Here is a 23071-nt window from a genome sequence, read left to right as displayed (position 1 = left end):
GATTATTCAACATTGAGAATTTATTTTAATTATTTAGAGAAATATATTAGCTCGCATTTAGTTTAATATCAGGATGTTTGAGTATAAACGGATATACAATAGATTCCAAGTTCCTGACAGTTTAGAGATGTTACTTCTTATCTAACACTATTTTCCTTCGTAAAAGTGTTTATCAATCACAATGGTGGATTATTACTACTTACATCCTGTGATTGCTATCGGCGCACAGAATAAATTACCATAAAGTATGATAACGACGAGCTGACGAGCTGCAATAGGGCATATAAAAATATAAAATTTGTAAGATTTCCTATACGTAAGTTGCTCGTTTTACCGTAGTGAAACCTTCCAAAGACGGCAAGAACAGGCCAAGGCAAACCATCAATGTGGAAGTCTTCATACTTCGGTGCGTTATCATCATGAGACATTTTTGCGTGTTCAATGGAGCCGCGTACCATCGAGTGTTGCATCTGTGATATCATATATTAATCCATATTAATATTAATCCATTATGTGCGATTACACAAACTTTGGATATATATTTAACTGAAAAATCTCGTATTTTTTCTACACTCACATTTTCTTAAATACATCGTTGCTATGATCTATTACTAACTGACCAATGTAGTTAAAAAAAAACATGTAGCCAAAATGAGTGGCAACGTATAAGAACAACATGCTCGTACTGCCAATATCTTTCGCCATGATGCTCTCGCAAAACTACGGAACTTGCAACTTTTCAAAAATCGTTATACGATGTTAATGGTATAACTAGAAGGTTTACAAACTCACAAGATATAGATTGATGCTTAACGATGCAACGCCGATAGAAATCGCAAATAAATGAGTAACTGAGAAAGTGGATTTGAGGGAATCGACGAACCTTGAACAATTATCACATAAGGAGATGGTTTAACTCGATTCAACTGGCCACTTATTAATATAATATTTAAATACACAACGTTTCGATCCAACTAGTCTTCGACTATGGTGTGGTCCTTATCAAGTGGTCCTTATCAAATTAAGTTATAGATTTACAACAAGGTTGTTCTATGAAACCTCTTAATTATAAAAACTGATAATATAACAAAAATAATTCAAATTACGGATTTTCATATTGCATTTATATTCAGTATGTCTTCGAGGTTAAAAAGCTTCTTGCAACGGCACCATTGTCTCAAAGATCATCGCATATCGTCCCGATGTACATGGAGTACAGAGAGAAACGGTCAATCCTAATTGACAGCCAATAGCTGTTTGTTACTGCTTCTGTAACGGTGACGTTGTCTCAAAGAACTCAGTGCGGTTTCGTGATTGGTTCCGATGTACAAAGAGCACCGAGGGAATTAAGAGGTTCCTCAGAGCTCATTGTAAATCTATAATTTAGTTTACACTTGATAAGGACCACAAACCATGGTCGAAACGTTGAGTATTTGAATATTATATTAATAAATGACTAGTTGGATCGAATTAAATCATCTCCTTTGTTAATTATTACTGGCGAAGAAAAAGATTACCTCAGAATTATCACATAGTAATACGAATTTGAATTCTTAGAAAAAAAAATGTTCACTCGTAAACAAATATCCATAACATATGCACTATATTATATAAAAGTATAGAAAAGTAGTATAAAAACAGATTAGTAGAACAGTTTTAGAATATAAAATAGTTTCGTGTCGTATAAAATTTTTTACACTCTTGAGAATTATTCCTGAAAGAATCTTATAAATTGCAATACCAACTTGATAACGTTTTGATGACTATCGATAGCCTCCACGATGCTTTTATGACTATTGAATTTTTCTGCAGAGATTAACGATTTCGTATGGTTTTTGTTTACAGTACGTTCGATTCGATAACTAAAATGCAATTATGTCATGATATATTGAATCAAAACAACATGTTTATAGTTCCTTTATTAGTATTTAAGAGTGCATTACCTAGTGATTTGAAACATCGCACATGTGTGTTGCACATACATTAGCAAGAACATTTCTTTGCTTATCATCGTGCTAAGACCGATAAAAGCTGTCACGAACAAATACAATGTTAATAATTCGATGTATTTCTCCCGATCAATAAAAAATTCCATTGTGGTAGGAAGCTGCCACGATTGTCGCGATTCGTTTAATGGCATCACGATATTAAGAATATTTGGTGAAATAAGTATTAAAACAAGGAGAAAGAACGTTGAGTACAGCCATACTGCAACAATCATATATATTCTAATTTCAATTTTAATTTTTATCCCGTGATCGTACTGTAATTCAAAATGTTTTGCATGTCAATTCTATTACTCACTTAACAAAGCGATTATACAGGATCTTCCGACATTAGCGCGATTGTGTATTATTTTAAGTTCCTCTTCCTCTTTTAGAGAATTCCAATCATTCCGCACTTGTTCCATAAGCTCTTTCAACTAAAACAAGACATTGATAATCCAGATGTATCTTAACTATATGTGCACGAGAAGAAGCTGCTTGATTTTTCAGGATGTACTTTATACGATTTGATCGCGTTTATAGAAATCGATCATACTGTTCGTAAACTTACTTTACTGCCATTAATATACGTAGTAAAATACTTAAGTGTGCAATATATTGCAAGTCCGATGGTCGAGAAACCATTTAAAAGAAGATCTACGCTGTACTTATTAGTGATAAACGATGATAACTAGAATTATATGCGCAGTATTCATCCAATGAATTAGTAGAAATATTTGTGTGCTACATATGACGATAATTTATGTGCTAATCTAATATGATATTTATATATCTGATATGAATACTAAGTTTTAAAATCTTGACATTTAAATTAATATGAAATATTGTAAAAGTAATAATAATATGAAGTCTCAAATTAATTTATGTCGTACTTTTAAAACCGATCGAAAAAGATTACTGACAAATAATAAAATAAAAAAAATACATTAGATATATATCATAACAAATTATTAATCACAAAACAATTAAAATCACGAAAACAATAAGAATAAACAACTAGCTGTAAACAAATATCGAACCCGGATTGATCTGATCGACGACAAACCTGAAAAAATATACTAGATAAAAGAAGGAGAAACACAAATATGCAATAGACGTATTTCGTGCGTTGTGTATAATATGGCCATAGTCCAAGGCAAGTTAATAGTATTTGATTGATTCTATAGTAACGACTCCCAGCAAAGTCCATGTTTGCACGATACTCGAGATACTGTTCCACCGATAACTTATATAGAGATTCTCGTGTCTACTAATATTTATAAGTATTGTGTAATATTTTCTTTTACAAAACGCTGAGAACGATAGATAGTTTAAATGCAATTTTCGCGAAAAGAAATAGCGTAGCTGCTATCAGAAATTTAAAAAAGAGACAATTTTACAGTCATTATATGCATTATGTCATGCATATGTATATAGAATAATGAAAGAAAATAGTTTTTAGAGTGAATTGTAGATAAATAATCCATTCTTGCTGGCAGTGCAACATGATGGGGGGTGATAATATACACAATTTTCTCCATTTTTTTCGACGCAGGCGCTTTAGATTCGTGTTCTGTCGCCAAAGTCACATGCCTTCATTTCCTTATTTCCGCGTGAAGTGATCGCGTTAGTCATCTTCCTTGTAATAATAGAAAAACTTATATTCGTATTGTTACTGTGAATATAATGGAAAAGAAATGTTAATTATATCATATTCTACGGAAGAGCAATCAAAATGTGTTTGAAGAGTGATATCGCTAAACCAACATTATATTTTTCTAGTTTATTTTATACAGTTAGTGAAAACAATTTAGTAGATAAATTGCATTTGTATTATTATATCACTATATAACAGGCATGATATAAATATACTAGAAAACTACTTGCATCGTAGAATTTTAAGCTTCAATTTTTATTTTATTGTGGATAATCAAAAGAGGGAAAGAATAACCGCAAAGTACGAAATTGACGTGCTTGTAAGCTGAAATATAAATTATAGCAAATCTAAAGGAAAACTGTTCGATAAAGGATTATTATAAGTGCCGAAATTTACCGTGGCAAATCCCTCGAACGACGGAATGAATAAGCCGTCAATGACGATTATGCAATGTCGCATGCTCCTTTGCATCACAAGCATCAATAACTTCTGCGCTTTCAACGGAGCTAGATACCATTGCACGTTGTATCTAAAATATTGTTATCAAAGAATTATATAACTGAAAGTTTCGATAACGTTAGGGATTTATTTTTCTTTAACCCTTTATTTATCGAGTGATATAACCCATTCATTTTCCTTGCATATAATATCCTGATATAAGTATAAGTAAAATAAATAGACCTATAGATAACAAAGGAACTTCTATAGGATTGTAATCAATTAAAGATAAATGGATGCAATACTCACATTCTGTGAAAAACATCACTGCTATGATCGATCACTTTCTGTCCCAAGTAGTTATAGAAAAACATGTACCAAAAATGGCCAAGGATGTATAGAAAACTAATGATCAGCTCGGAATATTCCTTGGATGCTATCAATCGAGAAAACTGTAGCACGTAAATAAAACTAATTTGTTTTCGAAGGAGGGAAAAATAGTATAACAGTTGTATTTACGGATACAATACAGATATAAACAGATATCATGTCAGTAGATAATACTTCCGGTCAAAATATGTTAATTATTGTATGACATGATATGTATATTAATAATTACTCACGCGATAAAGATTAATGCTCAGAGATAGTACCACTAAGGGCAACAGTAATGAATAGGCCCAGTTATGACATCTTTTCAACATTTCGATAAACCTTAAATAACAAATCTTTATAATACGCATCATAGAGAAAATATACTTACGTAATTGACTGTAAATAACTATTGTCAATTACATATATGTTAATGATTTATACGACTTCTCGCATAAAATCTCATAAGTTATATAAAGGAGAAGGATTCATACGGCCGGTTTTTGGCCCCCTCTGAATTTCATTCTAAAATATCAGAAACTCAGAATTTTAATCTTGTAAGAACTATTAAAATCAGATGATTTTAGCCTAAACAGACGTATTTTGACGTATTTTTATTTTAGAAAAATTGTGCTACAAGAATGTTGATACTAAAGATTATGAAATATTTAATTTTTATTTTACATACCCAAATGTAACACAACACACACAAATGTAAGGAAAAGAAGCGTTGATGGTAAAAATGGGATTAATTAGAGTTATAGGATAAACAAGCGTCAAAATACATACGTTTAGGCTAAAGTTACTTGATTTCAATAGTTCTTACAAAAATAAAATGTTTTCTGATATTTTATAGAATGAAATTCAGAGGGAGTTAAAAACCGGCCTTGTGCACCCTCTTCATTTATTGAAAAATTAAAGGATTCGAAGACAAATCGTATTATAGAATAAAAAAATTGTAATCATAAACATAAAAATTACGAACTCGATTGCTCTTTTGTACATATTAAAGCCGTTGATTATCCCTTGATATAATATCGAATTTCTTTCGGTAGAAGATGCAATACCTTGTACCGTATTTTTGAGCAATGCTTGTTCTATACGACAGCTGAAATTGATAATATAACTGCAACATATGTTTGCAAATATCTGTAAAATCAATCGATTCATTTCTTAAAGCCCTGAACTTTGCTTTACCTGGCTATTTCAAATAAACCACACGCATGATGCGTGTATGACATATTAAGTGTCTCGGAGGCTACCACCGTGGTTATACTACACACGACAGCGAAACATGCTGCTAACAAAATTAGAAAAAAATATTTTTGCTGATCTATAAAACATTCTATTAGGACCGGAAGTTGTCGTGGACGCGATTCATTTTTACTGGATGTGATGTCCAGAAGAAAGTTCGATAGAAATAGTATCACAATGAAGCAAAAAATGCATCCGTAGATGAACACTGTAATTGAACGATTAAAGTCCGAATCGAAGTAATCGAATCTATATACAGTACAAAAACTGATGCAAGATATTACTTACATATTGTAATCAATGTGATGAATCTTCCGATATCTGCGTATTCTTTTAATATTTCAATTTCTTGCACGTTGTTTAATTCATTCCAATCACAAAGCATTCGTTCCATAAGATTTCGCATCTGTTTTTATAGGATAATAATTATTTAATTTTCAAAAATATTTCATATGATATTGATAACAGTCATATACTTTTCCTGAAAGTTTTTCTATGAGTAGTTGTGTTTGATATTGAACGTTCTTACCCGTTTTGCGTTTAAGCAGAGAACATTATATTTTAACGTATAGCCCAACCATGGGATGCTGTACGTGAGAACACGTAGAAAAACGTCTGTATTACATTCTCTTGTGATGAAAGTCGTTAGCTAAAAGTAATATTTACCACGCAAATTATTTCTATTCTTACATTAACGTTAGGTATCGATAATTCTTTCGGCTAAAATCGGTTAGAATTGTTTCGAAGAATTTATTCAAAATACATACAAATAAGAAATTTTCTTTAAATATTACCACATTTGTTATAATTTGTTGTTATAATTTAACGTTTGTAATAAAAACAGAATATTATCTTTTTAATGAAAGTGATTATGTATTAATGCCTCTTATTTCATTTTGTTTTATTAATTTATAAATTAAGAAGTATAAAAAAAAATTAATGAGAGATTGAAAAGAATAATTATCGTACCTGAAATATTACGGACGATGCAAGTATTATCGTCATTAATGTTATTGCGATGTATTTAAAAGTGGACTTTTGACACGGCCATAATCCGACACATAGTAATAAAATTCGATTAATTGTATAATAAGTGTTCACGGGGCATTCTTGCCATCTCAGTGCTAGTGTCATAACGCGTTTGTGCTGAATTTCTTTTCACGAGTTACCTTGTAGGTTCGGTATGATTGTAGTTTATATAATTTGCTACTTTTATATATTCAAATAAACTATTGAACTATCGCAAAATTACGATAGAATACTTATAGCTTAAAATAATGATACAAATTATACAGCTTTGGATACATCTATTATTTGGCTAGTGTTCGTATCTATAACCCTCGAATAAACATTATTACTTGCGTGAACCGATTATCTGTATTCTCAGTCATGTGCATTTCTCTCAAGCGTTCGATCGACGCAAGCGCAATGGTAACTTCGCGCATTCATGTCTCTCTCGCGTCTCTTCATTTCTATTCGAGACGCGCGACGTTGCAGTACTTTTCTTGCCATGTGACATGTGTGTGCCAGCACATTAACATTATTCCACAAATTAGAAATCCATTGACTAGGAAGATCACTGTGCGGTTATAATCGTTGGAATTTCAATATGTGCGTCATACTTGGCAAGCATTGTGAAGATTATGTTACTAATACTGTAAAGACTTATTTTGAATTATATCTGAACTCTAAGGGCCAGTTTCACTAACGTCGATTAACTGTAACCTTCGATTAAACTCACTCTTCATCTGTTTCTAAGCGAGGCAGTTAGAAAGAGATGAAGAGTGAGTTTAATCGAAGGTTACAGTTAATCGACATTGGTGAAACTGGCCTAAATCTCAATAAGCTAGCTGTCATAAATATTGATTTAATGTATTATTTAGTTGCACTGTGATATAATTAGGCTTAAAACTGCCTATGCCATGAAAAATCTGCATTTATATAATATATTATTTCTATTAATTAAGTAAATATTAAAAATGTTTGATAAATGTTTTATGATTAGTGTCGAGATTTTACATGAAGAATCTTTCTAATAATGGAATGAACAAGCCACCAATCATAATTTTGAAATGTTAATAATTTTATTACATGCAACGGTGATGGCGTTCTGTCAGTGGAGCCTTGTATGAATGTACTTTATATCTAATAATTTACGGTCATTAAACGGTCGAAATTGAAAGTTTTAATGCAAGTTTTGATGCACATTTACTTTTCTTTAAAACACTTTGACACGTTGAATGCTGTGTCGGTCATTAATAACCGTCTCGGCATCGCGCCGATGAAAGCTCAATTGTCAGTTAACAGTGACCGACGCTCATTGGTGCTCCCAAACTTAAAAATGCGTCAAACTCATAAAAAATAATACTTGTAATTCTGTAAATATAATTAATATTGAAATAATAATCTAAAGTAACAAATGTATTAAACTTGGTAATTTAGCATAATTCAATTACATTATATAATATTGTATCGAGATATGAATTTAATCATGAAAATTTCACTCCGGCGTCATCAGAGACATAAGCGAATTAGGACCGGCATTCAACGTGTTAATTATTCGTTTCATGAAGGATCGCTGCTATATAATCGATCATCTCCCATCTCAAATAATTCCAGAAGAACAGGTATCAAAATAACTGAGAACAGAAGAGATGTTATTATTTTGTGATACTTATTTAGTTATCATTAGATCGAGCAAACTGCGATCTCACATAATCGATTATCAGTTTATTTTGGGAGGAATACAGATTTTGCACCGATGCAACATGCAACGATAGTGTACGCAGCGAGGTACGCATCACGTCTACGACGTCTGATTAAGATATGTTATGATGAAAGTAATAATATACAAAATTTTTTTCATTTTCTCGACAAAAGCTTTCGTGTTCATGTTCTGTCGCTATGGAATCACCTTCTTTGTAATAATAGAGAAACTTATCTTTGTGATGCGTCATTGTAAATATAACGAAAAATGCGGCGATAATTGTATTATACTTTATTGAAGAGCAATCAAAAAGTTAAAATGATACTACATTATATTTCCATGTTAATTTTACAATAATACAGACACTTTAAAACAGGCTAATTGCATCTGCATTATTATATTTTTATGTAAAACGTATGGTATACATGTACTAAAACTACTTGCGTCGTGGAATTTTAAACTTTGATGCTTCTATTTTATGCGGATAATTAAAACAGAGAAAAAATCACTGCAAAGTATGAAATTGACGTGCTTGCAAGCTAAAATATAAATTAAGTTGTAGCAAATTTAAAGCAAAAATGTTTGATAAATGACCATTATGAGAAATTTTACCGTGGCAAATCCCTCAAATGACGGAATGAATAACCCATCAATGACGAGAGTGCAATGTCGCATGCTCCTTTGCATCATAAGCATCAATAACTTCTGCGCTCTCAACGGAGCTAGATACCATTGCACGTTGTATCTAAAATATTGTTATTGAGAATTATAACTGCATGTTTCGATAACTTTGGAGATTTATTTTTCTTCAGCCTTTTATTTGTCGCGTGATATAGAGCATTCGTACTCCTTGCATATAATATCTTCATGTAAATGTATAAGTAAAACAAATAGATCTATAGATAACAAAGCAAATCCCTTCCCCATTATCTTATCCATTTTAGGATTGTATTGATGTGATCAATTAAAGATAAATGAATAATACTCACATTCTATGAAAAACATCACTGCTATGATCGATTACCTTCTGTCCCAAGTAGTTACAGAAAAACATGTACCAAAAGTGGCCAAGGATGAAGAGAAAACTAACGATCATCTCATAATATTCTTTGGATATTATCAATCGAGAAAGCTGTAGCACATAAATAAAACTAATTTGCTTTCAAAGGGGAGAAATAGTATAACAATTGTATGTACGGATACAATATAGATATAATACAGATACTATGCCAATAACTACTATTTCCGATCAAAATATGTTAATTATTATATATGATATGTTATATATATATATATATATATATATATATACCATATAATATATATATAATATATATATATTAATAATTACTCACGCGATAAAGATTAATACTCAGCGATAGTACTCCTAGAGGCAATAGGACTGAATATGCCCATGTATAACTTCTCTTTAATATTTCGATAAACCTTAAATAATAATAAATCTCAAGTATACGCGTAGAGAAAATATATTTACATTAAATATTGTAAATAACTATAATATGGTCAGTTATACATGCTAATGATTTATAAGATTTTTTTCGTATAAATCTCGTATTAAGGCCGATTTTAGAGGTAAAGAGGTCTGGTTACATGAAAACATTGCAGATGGCAATGATTTGTACAAGTTTGAGTGTGTTTACTGTATCCGTTCTCGTTATAATAGGTCATCTATGTAGAAATCTCTTTTTATTGTCTCATCTGTTAGGCTATTTCTTGTAAATATTGAACTGCTAAAAAATGAGAACTTGACATACCATACGTGAATGATGTTTGTATGGGCTCCTTTTCTCCCATCTCTACAAAGTGTGTTACAATTTGCGATTTTCCTTTTTTTATCGTAAGTAAAATAAGTAACCAGACCTTCTTACCTCTAAAATCGACCTTAACATCTCGTAAGCTATATAAATTTTTGGATTCGAAGACCAATCGCACTATAGAATAAAACTTCTAATCATACACATGACAGTTACGAACTCGATTGCTTTTTTGTACATATTAAAGCCGTTGATTATCCTTTGACATATCATCGAATTTCTTTCGGTAGAAGATGCAATACCTTCTACCGTATTTTTGAGCAATGCTTGTTCTATGCGACAGCTGAAATTGATAATGTAACTGCAACATGTTTGCAAACGTCGTTAAAATCAATCGGTTTATTTCTTAAAGCTCCGAGCTTTGTTTTACCTGGCTATTTCAAATAAACCGCACGCATGATGTGTGTATGACATATTAAGTGTTTCGGTAGCTGCCACTGTGGTTAGACCGCACAGGACAACAAGACATACTAGCAACAAAATTGGAAAAAAATACTTTTGCTGATCTATAAAACATTCTACTAGGATCGGAAGTTGTCGTGGACGTGATTCATTTCTACTGGATATGATGTCCAGAAGAAAGTTCGATAGAAATTGTGTCAGAATGCAGGAAAAAATAGATACATAGATGAATACTGTAATTGAACGATTAAAGTCTGAATCGACGTAATTGAATCTAGAGTACAAAAGAATGATTCAAGATATTGCTTACATATTGTAATCAATGTGATGAATCTTCCGATATCTGCGTATTCTTTTATTATTTCAATTTCTTGCGCGTCATTTAACTCATTCCAATCACAAAGAATTCGTTCCATAAGGGCTTGCATCTGTGGTCATAATATAATGGTTATTTGCTGTCTTTTCTCGAAATTGTCTCAAATAAGATTGATAATTATCATTTACTTTCCCTATAAGTTTCTCTACAAGTATCTGCATTTGATATTGAATGCTCTTACCCGTTTTATGTTTAAACAGAGAACATTATATTTTAATGTATAGGCTAGCCATGGGACACTATACGCGAGAACATGTAGAAGAATGTCTATATTATATTCTGTTGTGATGAAAGTCGTTAACTAAAAGTGATATTTTCCACTCAAATCATTTCTACTCTTACGCTAATGCGTTATTGATAATTCTTTCGGCTAGAATAGCTTCGAAGAAGGTATTCAAAATTGAATACAAATAAGAAATTTTTATTTAAATATTATAATTACATGTTATAATTTCTTATTATAATTTAAGGTTTGTAATAAAAATGAAATATTTTCCTTTTTATGAGGGTAAATATTCATTAATATTTTTTAATGCATATATTTCCTTTTATTAATTTTTACATTAAAAAGTATACAAATTAAATTAATGAGAGATTTAAGAAATAATTATCGTACCTGAAATATTACGCTCGATACAAGTATTATCGTCGTTAATGTTATTGCGATATATCTGGAGATAGACTTTTGATACGGCCATAAGCCCACACATAGTAATAAAATTTGATTATTTTTATAGTAAGCGTTCACAGGACAATCTTGCCATTCCAGTGCTAGTGTCATAACGCGTTTGTGTCGAATTTTTTTCCACGAGTTATCTCGTACGTTCGGTATGTTTGATTGCAGTTTATAATTTGTTACTTTTATGTATTCAAATAAACTATTAAACTCGCGCAAAATTACGATAGAATACTTATAGCTTAAAATAATCATACAAATTATAGCTTTGGATACACATATTTGGCTAGTGTTCTAGTGTTGGCTAGTATAGTATCTATAACCCTCATCGGGTAAACATTATTACTTGCGTGAACCGATTATCTGTTTTCTCAGTATATGCATATTTCTCTCTCCGTTCGATCGACGCAAGCGCAATTGTAAAGTCGCGCTTTCATGCTTTTCGCGTCCTTTCATTTCTATTCGAGACGCGAGACGTTGCAGTACTCTTCTTGCGTTATGTGTGTGTCGGCACGTCATCATCATTCCAAACTCGAAATCTATTAACTAGTAGAAATATCACTGTGCGGTTGTAATCGTCGGAACGGCGATCTTTACGTCATGCTTTGCGAGCATTGTGAGAAGATTATGTTATTAATGCTATAAAGACTTATTTTGATTTACATCCGCACTGTAAATCTTAGTAAGCTGTCACAATTGCTGATTTAATGTATATTAGTTGCACTGTAATATAATTGATAAGCTAATTCACTTGCGCGCCGTTTAATTGTACACATTTTTTTTGACACTACATTTATTTTTGCATAATTTGAAACACATTTACACTCATGTATGTATGTATATATATATAGAAGACCTTTTTGAAACTTTTGCAAATTTATTACTAATTGTGTTTTTAAATCAACGTCTGTTAAATTAGACACAGTGCAGTTGCGTACAGTTCGTTTGCGCGCAGTTCGCACAACACATGTTCTTTGCCAACCCACGCCGTTCATCTGGACACAAAACAATGCACGCCGTTTATTTGGACGCGGGAGAATGCACGCCGGGGCGTTATAAGCACCGGGCGGTGTGGGGTGGACCTCGCTTCGCGTGGAAAGTGATTCCATGTGGCACCGTACAATAATAGGCCTCGTTTCGTACTGTGAGCACCGGGCGGTGTGGGGTGGGGTATTTGCATTGTTTCATATTTAGGTGAACGGCGTGGGTTGGCAAGGAAATTGTGCGCAAACAAACTGCAACGAACGATTGCACAACTGCACTGTGTCCAATTTAACAGACGTTGATTTAAAAACATAATTGATAATAAATTTGCAAAAGTTTCAAAAAGGTCTTCTATATATGCATGTATATGTGCGTGGTGTATACGTGAGTATCTATATTTCAAATTATGCAGAAATATGTGTTGCGTCCAATTGAACGGTGCGTAACTTTATGTGTCTAATAGCACAGTGTGCAATTGCAAGTCGTAATTGAAAGTTATATTAATGCAGATGTATTCTTCTTTAAAACACATTGACACGTTGAATGTCGGTCATCGATAACCACGGCGCCGTTGAAAGCGACAGTCAACAGTGCTGATCGCGGTGCTACCAAACTTAAAAATGCATCAAACTCATAAAAAATAATATTTGTAATTTTATAAATATGATTAATATTGAAATAATAATCTAAAGTAACAAATGTACTAAACATAATAACTTTGCATAATTCAATTTCGTTATATGTATAATATTGTATCGAGATGTAAATTTAATCGTGAAAATTTTACTCCGGCGTCGTTAGAGAGATAAGCGAATTAGGACCGGCATTCAACGTGTTAATTGACGTTTTATGAAGGATCGCTGCTGTGATCGATCATTTCCCGTCCCAAATAGTTCCGGAAGAACAGGTACCAAAAAATTCAGAACAAACAGAAGAGATATTATTTTCTGATATTCGGTTATGATCACATCGAGTAAACTGCGATCACATAATCGATTATCCAGTTAACTTTAGGAGGAATATAGATTTTGCACCGATGCAACATGCAACGATATAATGTACATACGCAGGTATCATGTCTATCATGTCTCTGACTAATTGTAAAATATATTACGATGAGAGTAATAATATACACAACTCTCTTCACTTTTTCGACACAAATTTTCGTGTTCATGTTCTGTCGTTAGAATTACCTTCTTTGTAACAACAGAGAAACTTATCTTTATTGTGTTATTGTGAATGCGTAACGGAAAACGCGGTAATAATTATACCTTATTAAAGGAAAGTTAAAAGAAATGTTATAATTATAATAAAATAAATCGAAAAGTTAAATAATACTACATTGTATCTCTGTGTTCATTTTACAAACACCTTAAAGCAGGATAATTGCATCTCTGCATTTTATTATAATTTTTTTGTAAAACGTATACTATAAATGTACTAGAATTAGTTGGATCGTGGAATTTTGAGCTTTGATGCTTCTATTTTATGCGGATGATTAAAACACAGAAAAAATCACCGCAAAATATGAAAATGACGTGTTTGTAAGCTAAAATATAAATTATATTATAGCAAATAATCTAAAGCAAACATGTTCGATAAGGAGTTTTTATTAGTGCGGAAATTTTACCGTGGCGAATCCTTCTAATGACGGAACAAACAAGCCGCCAATGATGAGTGTGCAATGTCGCATACTTCTTTGCATCACAAGCAGCAATAGCTTTTGCACTTTCAACGGAGCTATGTACCATTGCACGTCGTATCTAAAATATTGTTATCAGAGAATTATAACTAAAAGTTTCGATAACGTTAAAGATTTATTTTTCTTTAACCCTTTATTTATCGAATGATATAACCCATTCATTTTCCTTGCATATAACATCCTGATATACGTATAAGTAAAATAAATAGACCTATAGATAACAAAGGAACTTCTAGGATTGTAATCAATTAAAGATAAATGAATACAATACTCACATTCTGTGAAAAACATCACTGCTATGATCGATCACTTTCTGTCCCAAGTAGTTATAGAAAAACATGTACCAAAAATGGCCAAGGATATACATAAAACTAATGATCAGCTCGGAATATTCCCTGGATGCTATCAATCGAGAAAACTGTAGCACGTAAATAAAACTAATTTGTTTTCGAAGGAGGGAGAAATAGTGTAACAGTTGTATTTACGGATACGATACAGATATAAACAGATACCATGTCAATAGATAATACTTCCGGTCAAAATATGTTAATTATTGTATGACATGATATGTACATTAATAATTACTCACGCGATAAAGATTAATGCTCAGAGATAGTACCATTAAGGGCAACAGTAATGAATAGGTCCAGTCATGACATCTTTTCAACATTTTGATAAACCTTAAATAACAAATCTTTAATACGCATCATAGAGAAAATAGACTTACGTAACTCACTATAAATAACATATATGTTAATGATTTATACGACTTCTCGTATAAAATCTCATAAGTTGTATAAAGGAGGAGGATTTATACGGCCGGTTTTTGGCCCTTTCTGAATTTCATTCCAAAATATCAGAAACGTTTTATTCTTGTAAGAACTATTAAAATCAGATGATTTAGCCTAAATAGACGTATTTTGACGTCTGTTTATTCTATAACTCTAATTAATCCCATTTTTATCGTCAACGTTTCTGTGTCACCTACATATCTTTTCCTTACATTTGTGTGTGTGTGTGTTGTGTTACATTTGGGTGTGTAAAATAGAAATTAAATATTTCGTAATCTTTAGTATCAATATTCTTGTAGCACAATTTTTCTAAAATAAATTGTTTATTTATCTTTTGGTTACTGTAGATATTTATTTGATGGTAATACGTGTTATATAAAATGGTTAGAAACTATAGCTTAATGCGAAAAGATCGAAAAACTTTGCGCTCAGCGCCAGTACCTACGGCCAGAAAACGGCTTCGGTAGCATGCGGTAACATAGGTATAGGGACGACGTACAAGCGCGTGCAAAAGCACGTACACGATACATACATATAAACGCCTTCAAGTTTCCTTCTACCTGAAACACACACACACACACACACTACACAAATGTAAGGAAATGATATGTAAGTGACATAGAAGCGCTGATTGTAAAATGGGATTAATTAGAGTTACAGGATACACAAGCGTCAAAATACATCTGTTTAGGCTAAAATTACTTGATTTCAATAGTTCTTACAAAAATAAAACGTTTTCTGATATTTTAGAATAAAATTCAGAGGAAACCAAAAACCGGCTTTGTGCACCCTCCTCATTTATTGAAAAATTAAAGGATTCGAAGACAAATCGTATTATAGAATAAAAAAATTGTAATCATAAACAAAAATTACGAACTCGATTGCACTTTTGTACATATTAAAGCCTTTGATTATCCTTTGATATAATATCGAATTTCTTTCGGTAGAAGATGCAATACCTTGTACCGTATTTTTGAGCAATGCTTGTTCTATACGACAGCTGAAATTGATAATATAACTGCAACATGTTTGCAAATGTCTGTAAAATCAATCGATTCATTTCTTAAAGCCCTGAACTTTGCTTTACCTGGCTATTTCAAATAAACCGCACGCATGATGTGTGTATGACATATTAAGTGTTTCGGTAGCTGCCACTGTAGTTAGACCGCACACGACAGCGAAACATGCTGCCAACAAAATTAAAAAAAAATATTTTTGCTGATCTATAAAACATTCTATTAGGACCGGAAGTTGTCGTAGACGCGATTCATTTTTACTGGATGTGATGTCCAGAAGAAAGTTCGATAGAAATAGTATCAGAATGAAGCAAAAAGTAGATCCGTAGATGAATACTGTAATTGAACGATTAAAGTCCGAATCGAAGTAATCGAATCTACAGTACAAAAACGTGATTCAAGATATTGCTTACATATTGTAATCAATGTGATGAATCTTCCGATATCTGCGTATTCTTTTATTATTTCAATTTCTTGCGCGTCACTTAACTCATTCCAATCACAAAGAATTCGTTCCATAAGGCCTTGCATCTGTGGTCATAATATAATGTTTATTTGCTGTCTTTTCTCGAAATTGTCTCAAATAAGATTGATAATTACATTTACTTTCCCTATAAAAAATTTCTCTATCAAGTATCTGCATTTGATATCGAATGCTCTTACCCGTTTTACGTTTAAACAGAGAACATTATATTTCAATGTATAAGCTAGCCATGGGAGACTATACGCGAGGACATGTAGAAGAATGTCTATATTATATTCTGTTGTGATGAAAGTCGTTAACTAAAAGTAATATTTTCCACTCAAATTATTTCTACTCTTACGCTAATGCATTATCGATAATAATTCTTTCGGTTAGAATAGCTTCGAAGAAGGTATTCAAAATTGAATACAAATAAGAAATTTTTATTTAAATATTATAATAACATGTTATAATCACATAATTTTTTATTATAATTTGAGGTTTGTAATAAAAATAAAATATTTTCCTTTTTTTGAAGGTAAATATTCATTAATATTTTTTAATGTATGTATATTTCATTTTATTAATTTTTACATTAAAAAGTATACAAATTAAATTAATGAGAGATTTAAAAAATAATTATCGTACCTGAAATATTACGCTCAATACAAGTATTATCGTCGTTAATGTTCTTGCGATATATCTGGAGATAGACTTTTGATACGGCCATAAGCCAACACATAGTAATAAAATTCGACTATTTTTATAGTAAGTGTTCACGGGACAATCTTGCCATTTCAGTGCTAGTGTCATAACGTGTTTGTGACAAATTTCTTTTCACAAGTTACCTCGTACGTTCGGTACGTTTGATTGTAGTTTATATAAATATAATTTGCTACTTTTATATATTCAAATAAACTATTGAATTGGCGCAAAATTACGATAGAATACTTATAGCTTAAAATAATGATACAAATTATAGCTTTGGATACATATATTTGGCTAGTGTTCGTATCTATAACCCTCATCGGGTAAACATTATTACTTGCGTGAATCGATTATCTGTTTTCTCAGTATATGCATATTTCTCTCTCCGTTCGATCGACGCAAGCGCAATTGTAAAGTCGCGCTTTCATGTTTTTCGCGTCCTTTCATTTCTATTCGAGACGCGAGACGTTGCAGTACTCTTCTTGCGTTATGTGTGTGTCGGCACGTCATCATCATTCCAAACTCGAAATCTATTAACTAGTAGAAATATCACTGTGCGGTTGTAATCGTCGGAACGGCAATCTTTACGTCATGCTTTGCGAGCATTGTGAGAAGATTATGTTATTAATGCTATAAAGACTTATTTTTATTTACATCCGCACTGTAGATCTTAGTAAGCTGTCACAATTGCTGATTTAATGTATATTAGTTGCACTGTAATATAATTGATAAGCTAATTGCTACACATTTTTTTTTTGACACTACATTTATTTTTGCATAATTTGAAACACATTTACACGCATGTATGTATATATATATATATATATATATATATATATATATATATATATAGAAGACCTTTTTGAAACTTTTGCAAATTTATTACTAATTGTGTTTTTAAATCAACGTCTGTTAAATTAGACATAGTGCAGTTGCGTACAGTTCGTTTGCGCGCAGTTCGCACCACACATGTTCTTTGCCAACCCACGCCGTTCATCTGAACACAAAACAATGCACGCCGTTTATTTGGACACGGGAGAATGCACGCCGGGGCGCTATAAGCACCGGGCGGTGTGGGGTGGACCTCGCTTCGCGGAAAGTGATTCCATGTGGAACCGTACAATAATAGGCCTCGTTTCGTACTGTGAGCATCGAGCGGTGTGGGGTGGACCGTATTTGCATTGTTTCATATTTAGATGAACGGCGTGGGTTGGCAAAGAAACTGTGCGCAAACAAACTGCGCGCAAGCGAACGGTTGCACAACTGCACTGTGTCCAATTTAACAGACGTTGATTTAAAAACATAATTGGTAATAAATTTGCAAAAGTTTCAAAAAGGTCTTCTATATATATATATATATATATATATATATATATATATATGCATGTATATGTGCGTGGTGTATACGTGAGTATCTATGTTTCAAATTATGCAGAAATATGTGTTGCGTCTAATTGAACGGTGCGCAACTTTATGTGTCTAATAGCACAGTGTGCAATTGCAAGTCGTAATTGAAAGTTATATTAATGCAGATGTATTCTTCTTTAAAACACATTGACACGTTGAATGTCAGTCATCGATAACCACGGCGCCGTTGAAAGTGTCAGTCAACAGTGCTGATCGCGGTGCTACCAAACTTAAAAATGCATCAAACTCATAAAGAATAATATTTGTAATTTTATAAATATGATTAATATTGAAATAATAATCTAAAGTAACAAATGTACTAAGCATAATAACTTTGCATAATTCAATTTCGTTATATGTATAATATTGTATCGAGATGTAAATTTAATCGTGAAAATTTTACTCCGGCGTCGTTAGAGAGATAAGCGAATTAGGACCGGCATTCAACGTGTTAATTGACGTTTTATGAAGAATCGCTGCTGTGATCGATCATTTCACGTCCCAAATAGTTCCGGAAGAACAGGTACCAAAAAATTCAGACCAAACAGAAGAGATATTATTTTCTGATATTCGGTTATGATCACATCCAGTAAACTGCGATCACATAATCGATTATCAGTTAACTTTAGGAGGAATATAGATTTTGCACCGATGCAACATGCAACGATATAGTGTACGCAGGTATCATGTCTATGACTTCTGACTAATTGTAAAATATATTACGATGAGAGTAATAATATACACAACTCTCTTCACTTTTTCGACACAAATTTTCGTGTTCATGTTCTGTCGTTAGAATTACCTTCTTTGTAACAACAGAGAAACTTATCTTTATTGTGTTATTGTGAATGCGTCACGGAAAACGTGGCAGTAATTGTGTTATACCTTATTAAAGGAAAGTTAAAAGAAATGTTATAATTATAATGAAATAAATCAAAAAGTTAAATAATACTACATTGTATTTCTGTGTTCATTTTACATACAATAATACAAACACTTTAAAGCAGGATAATTGCATTTGCATTATTATAATTTTTTTGTAAAACGTATACTATGAATGTACTAGAACTCTATAACTACTTGCATCGTGGAATTTTAAGCTTTGATGCTTCTGTTTTATGCGGATGATTAAAACACAGAAAAAATCACCGCAAAGTATGAAATTGACGTGCTTGCAAGCTAAAATATAAATTATATTATAGCAAATTTAGATCAAACATGTTTGATGAGGAGTTTTTATTAGTGCAGAAATTTTACCGTGGCGAATCCTTCTAATGACGGAATGAACAAGCCGCCAATAATGAGTGTGCAATGTCGCATACTTCTTTGCATCACAAGCAGCAATAACTTTTGCACTTTCAACGGAGCTATGTACCATTGCACGTTATATCTGAAATCTTGCTATTAGGAAATTATAATTGAAAGCTTTAGATGAGGTCGGATATTTGGTTTTGTTTAACGCTTAAGGTAAAATGTACCAATATGTCTGAACACGTATCTATGTCTGGACATTTTTATCATTTTAGTCCTTAAATAAGTTATAACGCGATATAAAATCAAATAATTAAAGATAAAAATATTTGTCTTGTATTATATTTTTAACTTTGATTTTAATTCGCGTTATACTTATTTAAAAACTGAAATGATAAAGATGTCCAGACAAAACTCATAAGTGTCCCGGCATTGGTACATTTACCTTAATTAATGGCGTACAATTTAAACCCGTTTGTTTTCTTTAATGCTCTCAAGTACAAATGACACACAAAGAATTATTTTGATGCTATCATTTAAGGTTTTTAACATGCATGTTACTCACGTTCTGTAAAAGACATCGCTACTATGATCAATTACTTTCTGTCCTATATAATTACAGAAAAGCATGTACCAAAAATGGCCAAGAATAAACAGAAAACTAATGATCATCTCGTAATATTCCTTGGCGTTTATCAACCGAGAGAACTATAACACATAAACGATTAATTTGCTTTCGTGTAGTAAAGATATAATAAAATTCTTATTTACGGATATATAATGGTACAGATATTATGTCGATAGCATCCAACCGAGATATAATAATTATTTAGCTTTTATTAGTTAACATTAGTATATATGTATATACATATATACGTAATGTACAAATATAATATATAAATATATTTAAAATTAATAAGTTTTGTAAATAAACAATTACTTACGCGATAGAGATTAACGCTCAACGACAATACTCCAAATGGTAATAGTACTGAATATGCCCATGTATAATGTACCTTCAACATTTCGATAAACCTTAAATAACGATAAATTTTAAATGCGCGTAGAGAAAATATATAGTCACGCAAGTGACTGTTGCCAATTACGTATATATGCTAATGATTTATATGATTTATAAATTTTAGACATTTATAGCCTGATTTCTTGAAAAATTAGAAGATTCGAAAAGAAATCGCACTATGGAATAAAGAAACTTCTAATCATATTAATGACAATCACGAACTCGATTGCTTTTTTGTACATATTGAAGCCATTGATTATTCCTTGACATATTATCGAACTTCTCTCGATGGGAGATGCAATACCTCGCATCGTATTTTTGTGTAGTGCTTGTTCTATGCGACAGCTGAAATTGATAATGTAACTGCAACACATGTTTGCACAAACGTCGTTAAAATTAATCGATTTATTTTTTGAAGCCCCGCACTTTACTTTACCTGGCTATTTCAAATAAACCGCACACATGTTGTATGTATGTCATATTAAGTGTTTCGGTAGCTACCACTGTGGTTAGACCAGACAGGACAACAAGACATAAAAACAACAAAATTGGAAAAAAATACTTTTGATGATCTATAAAACATTCTATTAGGACCGGAAATTGTCGTACACGAGATTCATTTTTATTGGATATCATGTCCAAAAGAAAGTTTGATAGAAACTGTATCAGAATGAAGCAAGAAATAGATATATAGATGAACACTGTAATTAAACGATTAAAGTCTGAATTTGTAACCGAATTTAGAGCGCGGAAGAATTATTCAAGATATTGCTTACATGTTGTAATTAATGTAATGAATCTTCCGATAGCTGAATATTCTTTTATTATTTCAATTTCTTGCATGTTGTTTAATTCAGCCCAATCACAACGCACTCGATCCATAAAGTATCGCATCTGCATGCGTTCATAAATGATTATTTAATTTTTCCGAAAATATTTCATATATGGTATTGATAATAATCGCTTTTCCCAGAAGTTATTTCGCTTTGAGTATTTGCACATTATATCGAACGCTCTTACCTGTCTTATATTTAAACACAGCATATTATATTTTAATGCATAAGATAACCATGAGATGCTGTACGCGAGAACATGTAGAAGAATGTCTATGTCATACTCAGTCGTGATGAAAGTCGTTAGCTAAAAGTGATATTTTTCATTCAAAATATTTCAATTTTTATGTTAAAGATAATTCTTTTAGCAAATTATCTTTGAAGAAGTTATTTAAAGTATATAAAAATCAGAAATTTTTGTTTAATTATTACGAAATTTATTATAAATCCTTATTATAATTTAATTTAAAAAAATATCTTATATAAAATATATAAAATAGCTTATGAGAGCAATTATAATTAAGTTTTGACAAAATATTATTATATTATAATTATAAAAAAATATTATCAAAATTTATTACATCATTTTTTGTTATAATGTAATATTTATGACAAAAGAGAAATATTTTTCTTTTAATGAGATTAATCATATATTAATATTTTTTGATTTTACTATAATAATAAAATTTAATTTTGTGTAAACTTTATTTTATTAATTTTTATTTTAAATATAGTATACGAAGGATTAATGAGAGACGTGAAATAAAAAAAAAATATCGTCATACCTGAAATACTACACCTGATACAAGCATTATGGTCGTAAATGTTATTACGATCTGTCTGAAACTAGACTGTTGATAGGGCCACAAACCAATGCATAGTAATAAAATTCGATTAATTGAATAGTACCTATTTATTATCGGACAATTTTGGCATTCCGGTGTTATAACGCGTTTGTGTCGAATTTCTTTCCACGAGTCACCACTTAGCTTTGGCATGTTTTATTGTAGATTATAATTCACTATTTCTCCATATTCAAAATATTGTTCTGATCTCTTGGAAAATTACGATAGCTTACTATAGTTACGCAAATTATAGCTTTGGCATATATTTCGCTAGTGTCTGTATCTATAACCCCTAGGCGAACGTTATTACTTACGTGATGAACCAATTATTTTTTTCTCCGCGTATTT

At 31.6% G+C, this 23071-nt stretch overlaps 3 protein-coding genes across 12 annotated transcripts; all 3 read right to left on the bottom strand.

Moving 5' to 3' along the window:
* On the bottom strand, nucleotides 1-3198 carry LOC139809314 (uncharacterized). 6 transcript variants are annotated; one of them, XM_071772119.1, is made up of 10 exons: nucleotides 3052-3198; nucleotides 2557-2676; nucleotides 2305-2422; nucleotides 1944-2208; nucleotides 1746-1862; nucleotides 1518-1601; nucleotides 793-883; nucleotides 578-720; nucleotides 335-470; nucleotides 1-269 (listed from the first exon to the last, which is right to left on the bottom strand). In XM_071772119.1, the coding sequence occupies exons 1-10, from the start codon at nucleotides 3193-3195 to the stop codon at nucleotides 216-218; spliced, it is 1272 nt and encodes a 423-aa protein (XP_071628220.1). In that variant the 5' UTR covers nucleotides 3196-3198; the 3' UTR covers nucleotides 1-215. The 6 variants fall into 6 exon arrangements, with proteins under 6 accessions (XP_071628220.1, XP_071628225.1, XP_071628223.1 ...); XM_071772124.1 differs by lacking the exon at nucleotides 3052-3198 and adding an exon at nucleotides 3026-3043; XM_071772122.1 differs by lacking the exon at nucleotides 578-720.
* Nucleotides 3199-3479: 281 nt separating this feature from the next.
* On the bottom strand, nucleotides 3480-7247 carry LOC139809315 (uncharacterized). Of its 5 annotated transcripts, none has more exons than XM_071772125.1 (9): nucleotides 6676-7247; nucleotides 6236-6355; nucleotides 5995-6112; nucleotides 5650-5914; nucleotides 5438-5578; nucleotides 4704-4794; nucleotides 4390-4532; nucleotides 4039-4171; nucleotides 3480-3620 (listed from the first exon to the last, which is right to left on the bottom strand). In XM_071772125.1, exons 1-9 carry the CDS (start codon nucleotides 6838-6840, stop codon nucleotides 3546-3548), a joined length of 1251 nt encoding a protein of 416 aa, XP_071628226.1. In that variant the 5' UTR covers nucleotides 6841-7247; the 3' UTR covers nucleotides 3480-3545. The 5 variants fall into 5 exon arrangements, with proteins under 5 accessions (XP_071628226.1, XP_071628230.1, XP_071628227.1 ...); XM_071772129.1 differs by having other exon boundaries at nucleotides 3483-3624; nucleotides 6676-7246; XM_071772126.1 differs by having other exon boundaries at nucleotides 3513-3620; nucleotides 5438-5560; nucleotides 6676-7243.
* Nucleotides 7248-8352: 1105 nt separating this feature from the next.
* Nucleotides 8353-23020, bottom strand: LOC139810143 (uncharacterized). The gene is made up of 28 exons (XM_071773457.1): nucleotides 22664-23020; nucleotides 22066-22185; nucleotides 21822-21939; nucleotides 21482-21746; nucleotides 21268-21390; nucleotides 20969-21059; nucleotides 20590-20732; nucleotides 20031-20163; nucleotides 19911-19952; nucleotides 18351-18363; nucleotides 17307-17491; nucleotides 16796-16978; nucleotides 16609-16726; nucleotides 16267-16531; nucleotides 16057-16197; nucleotides 14978-15068; nucleotides 14664-14806; nucleotides 14317-14449; nucleotides 14194-14235; nucleotides 11643-11996; nucleotides 11208-11327; nucleotides 10961-11078; nucleotides 10619-10883; nucleotides 10409-10549; nucleotides 9769-9859; nucleotides 9403-9545; nucleotides 9026-9158; nucleotides 8353-8952 (listed from the first exon to the last, which is right to left on the bottom strand). Exons 1-28 carry the CDS (start codon nucleotides 22874-22876, stop codon nucleotides 8902-8904), a joined length of 3978 nt encoding a protein of 1325 aa, XP_071629558.1. The 5' UTR covers nucleotides 22877-23020; the 3' UTR covers nucleotides 8353-8901.
* Nucleotides 23021-23071: the final 51 nt, after the last annotated feature.

Source organism: Temnothorax longispinosus, chromosome 3 (genome assembly GCF_030848805.1).
Source record: "Temnothorax longispinosus isolate EJ_2023e chromosome 3, Tlon_JGU_v1, whole genome shotgun sequence".
Lineage (NCBI taxonomy): Eukaryota > Metazoa > Arthropoda > Insecta > Hymenoptera > Formicidae > Temnothorax > Temnothorax longispinosus.
The sequence above is the reverse complement of the archived record's forward strand: the minus strand, read 5'-3'. Positions and strand labels throughout refer to the sequence as shown.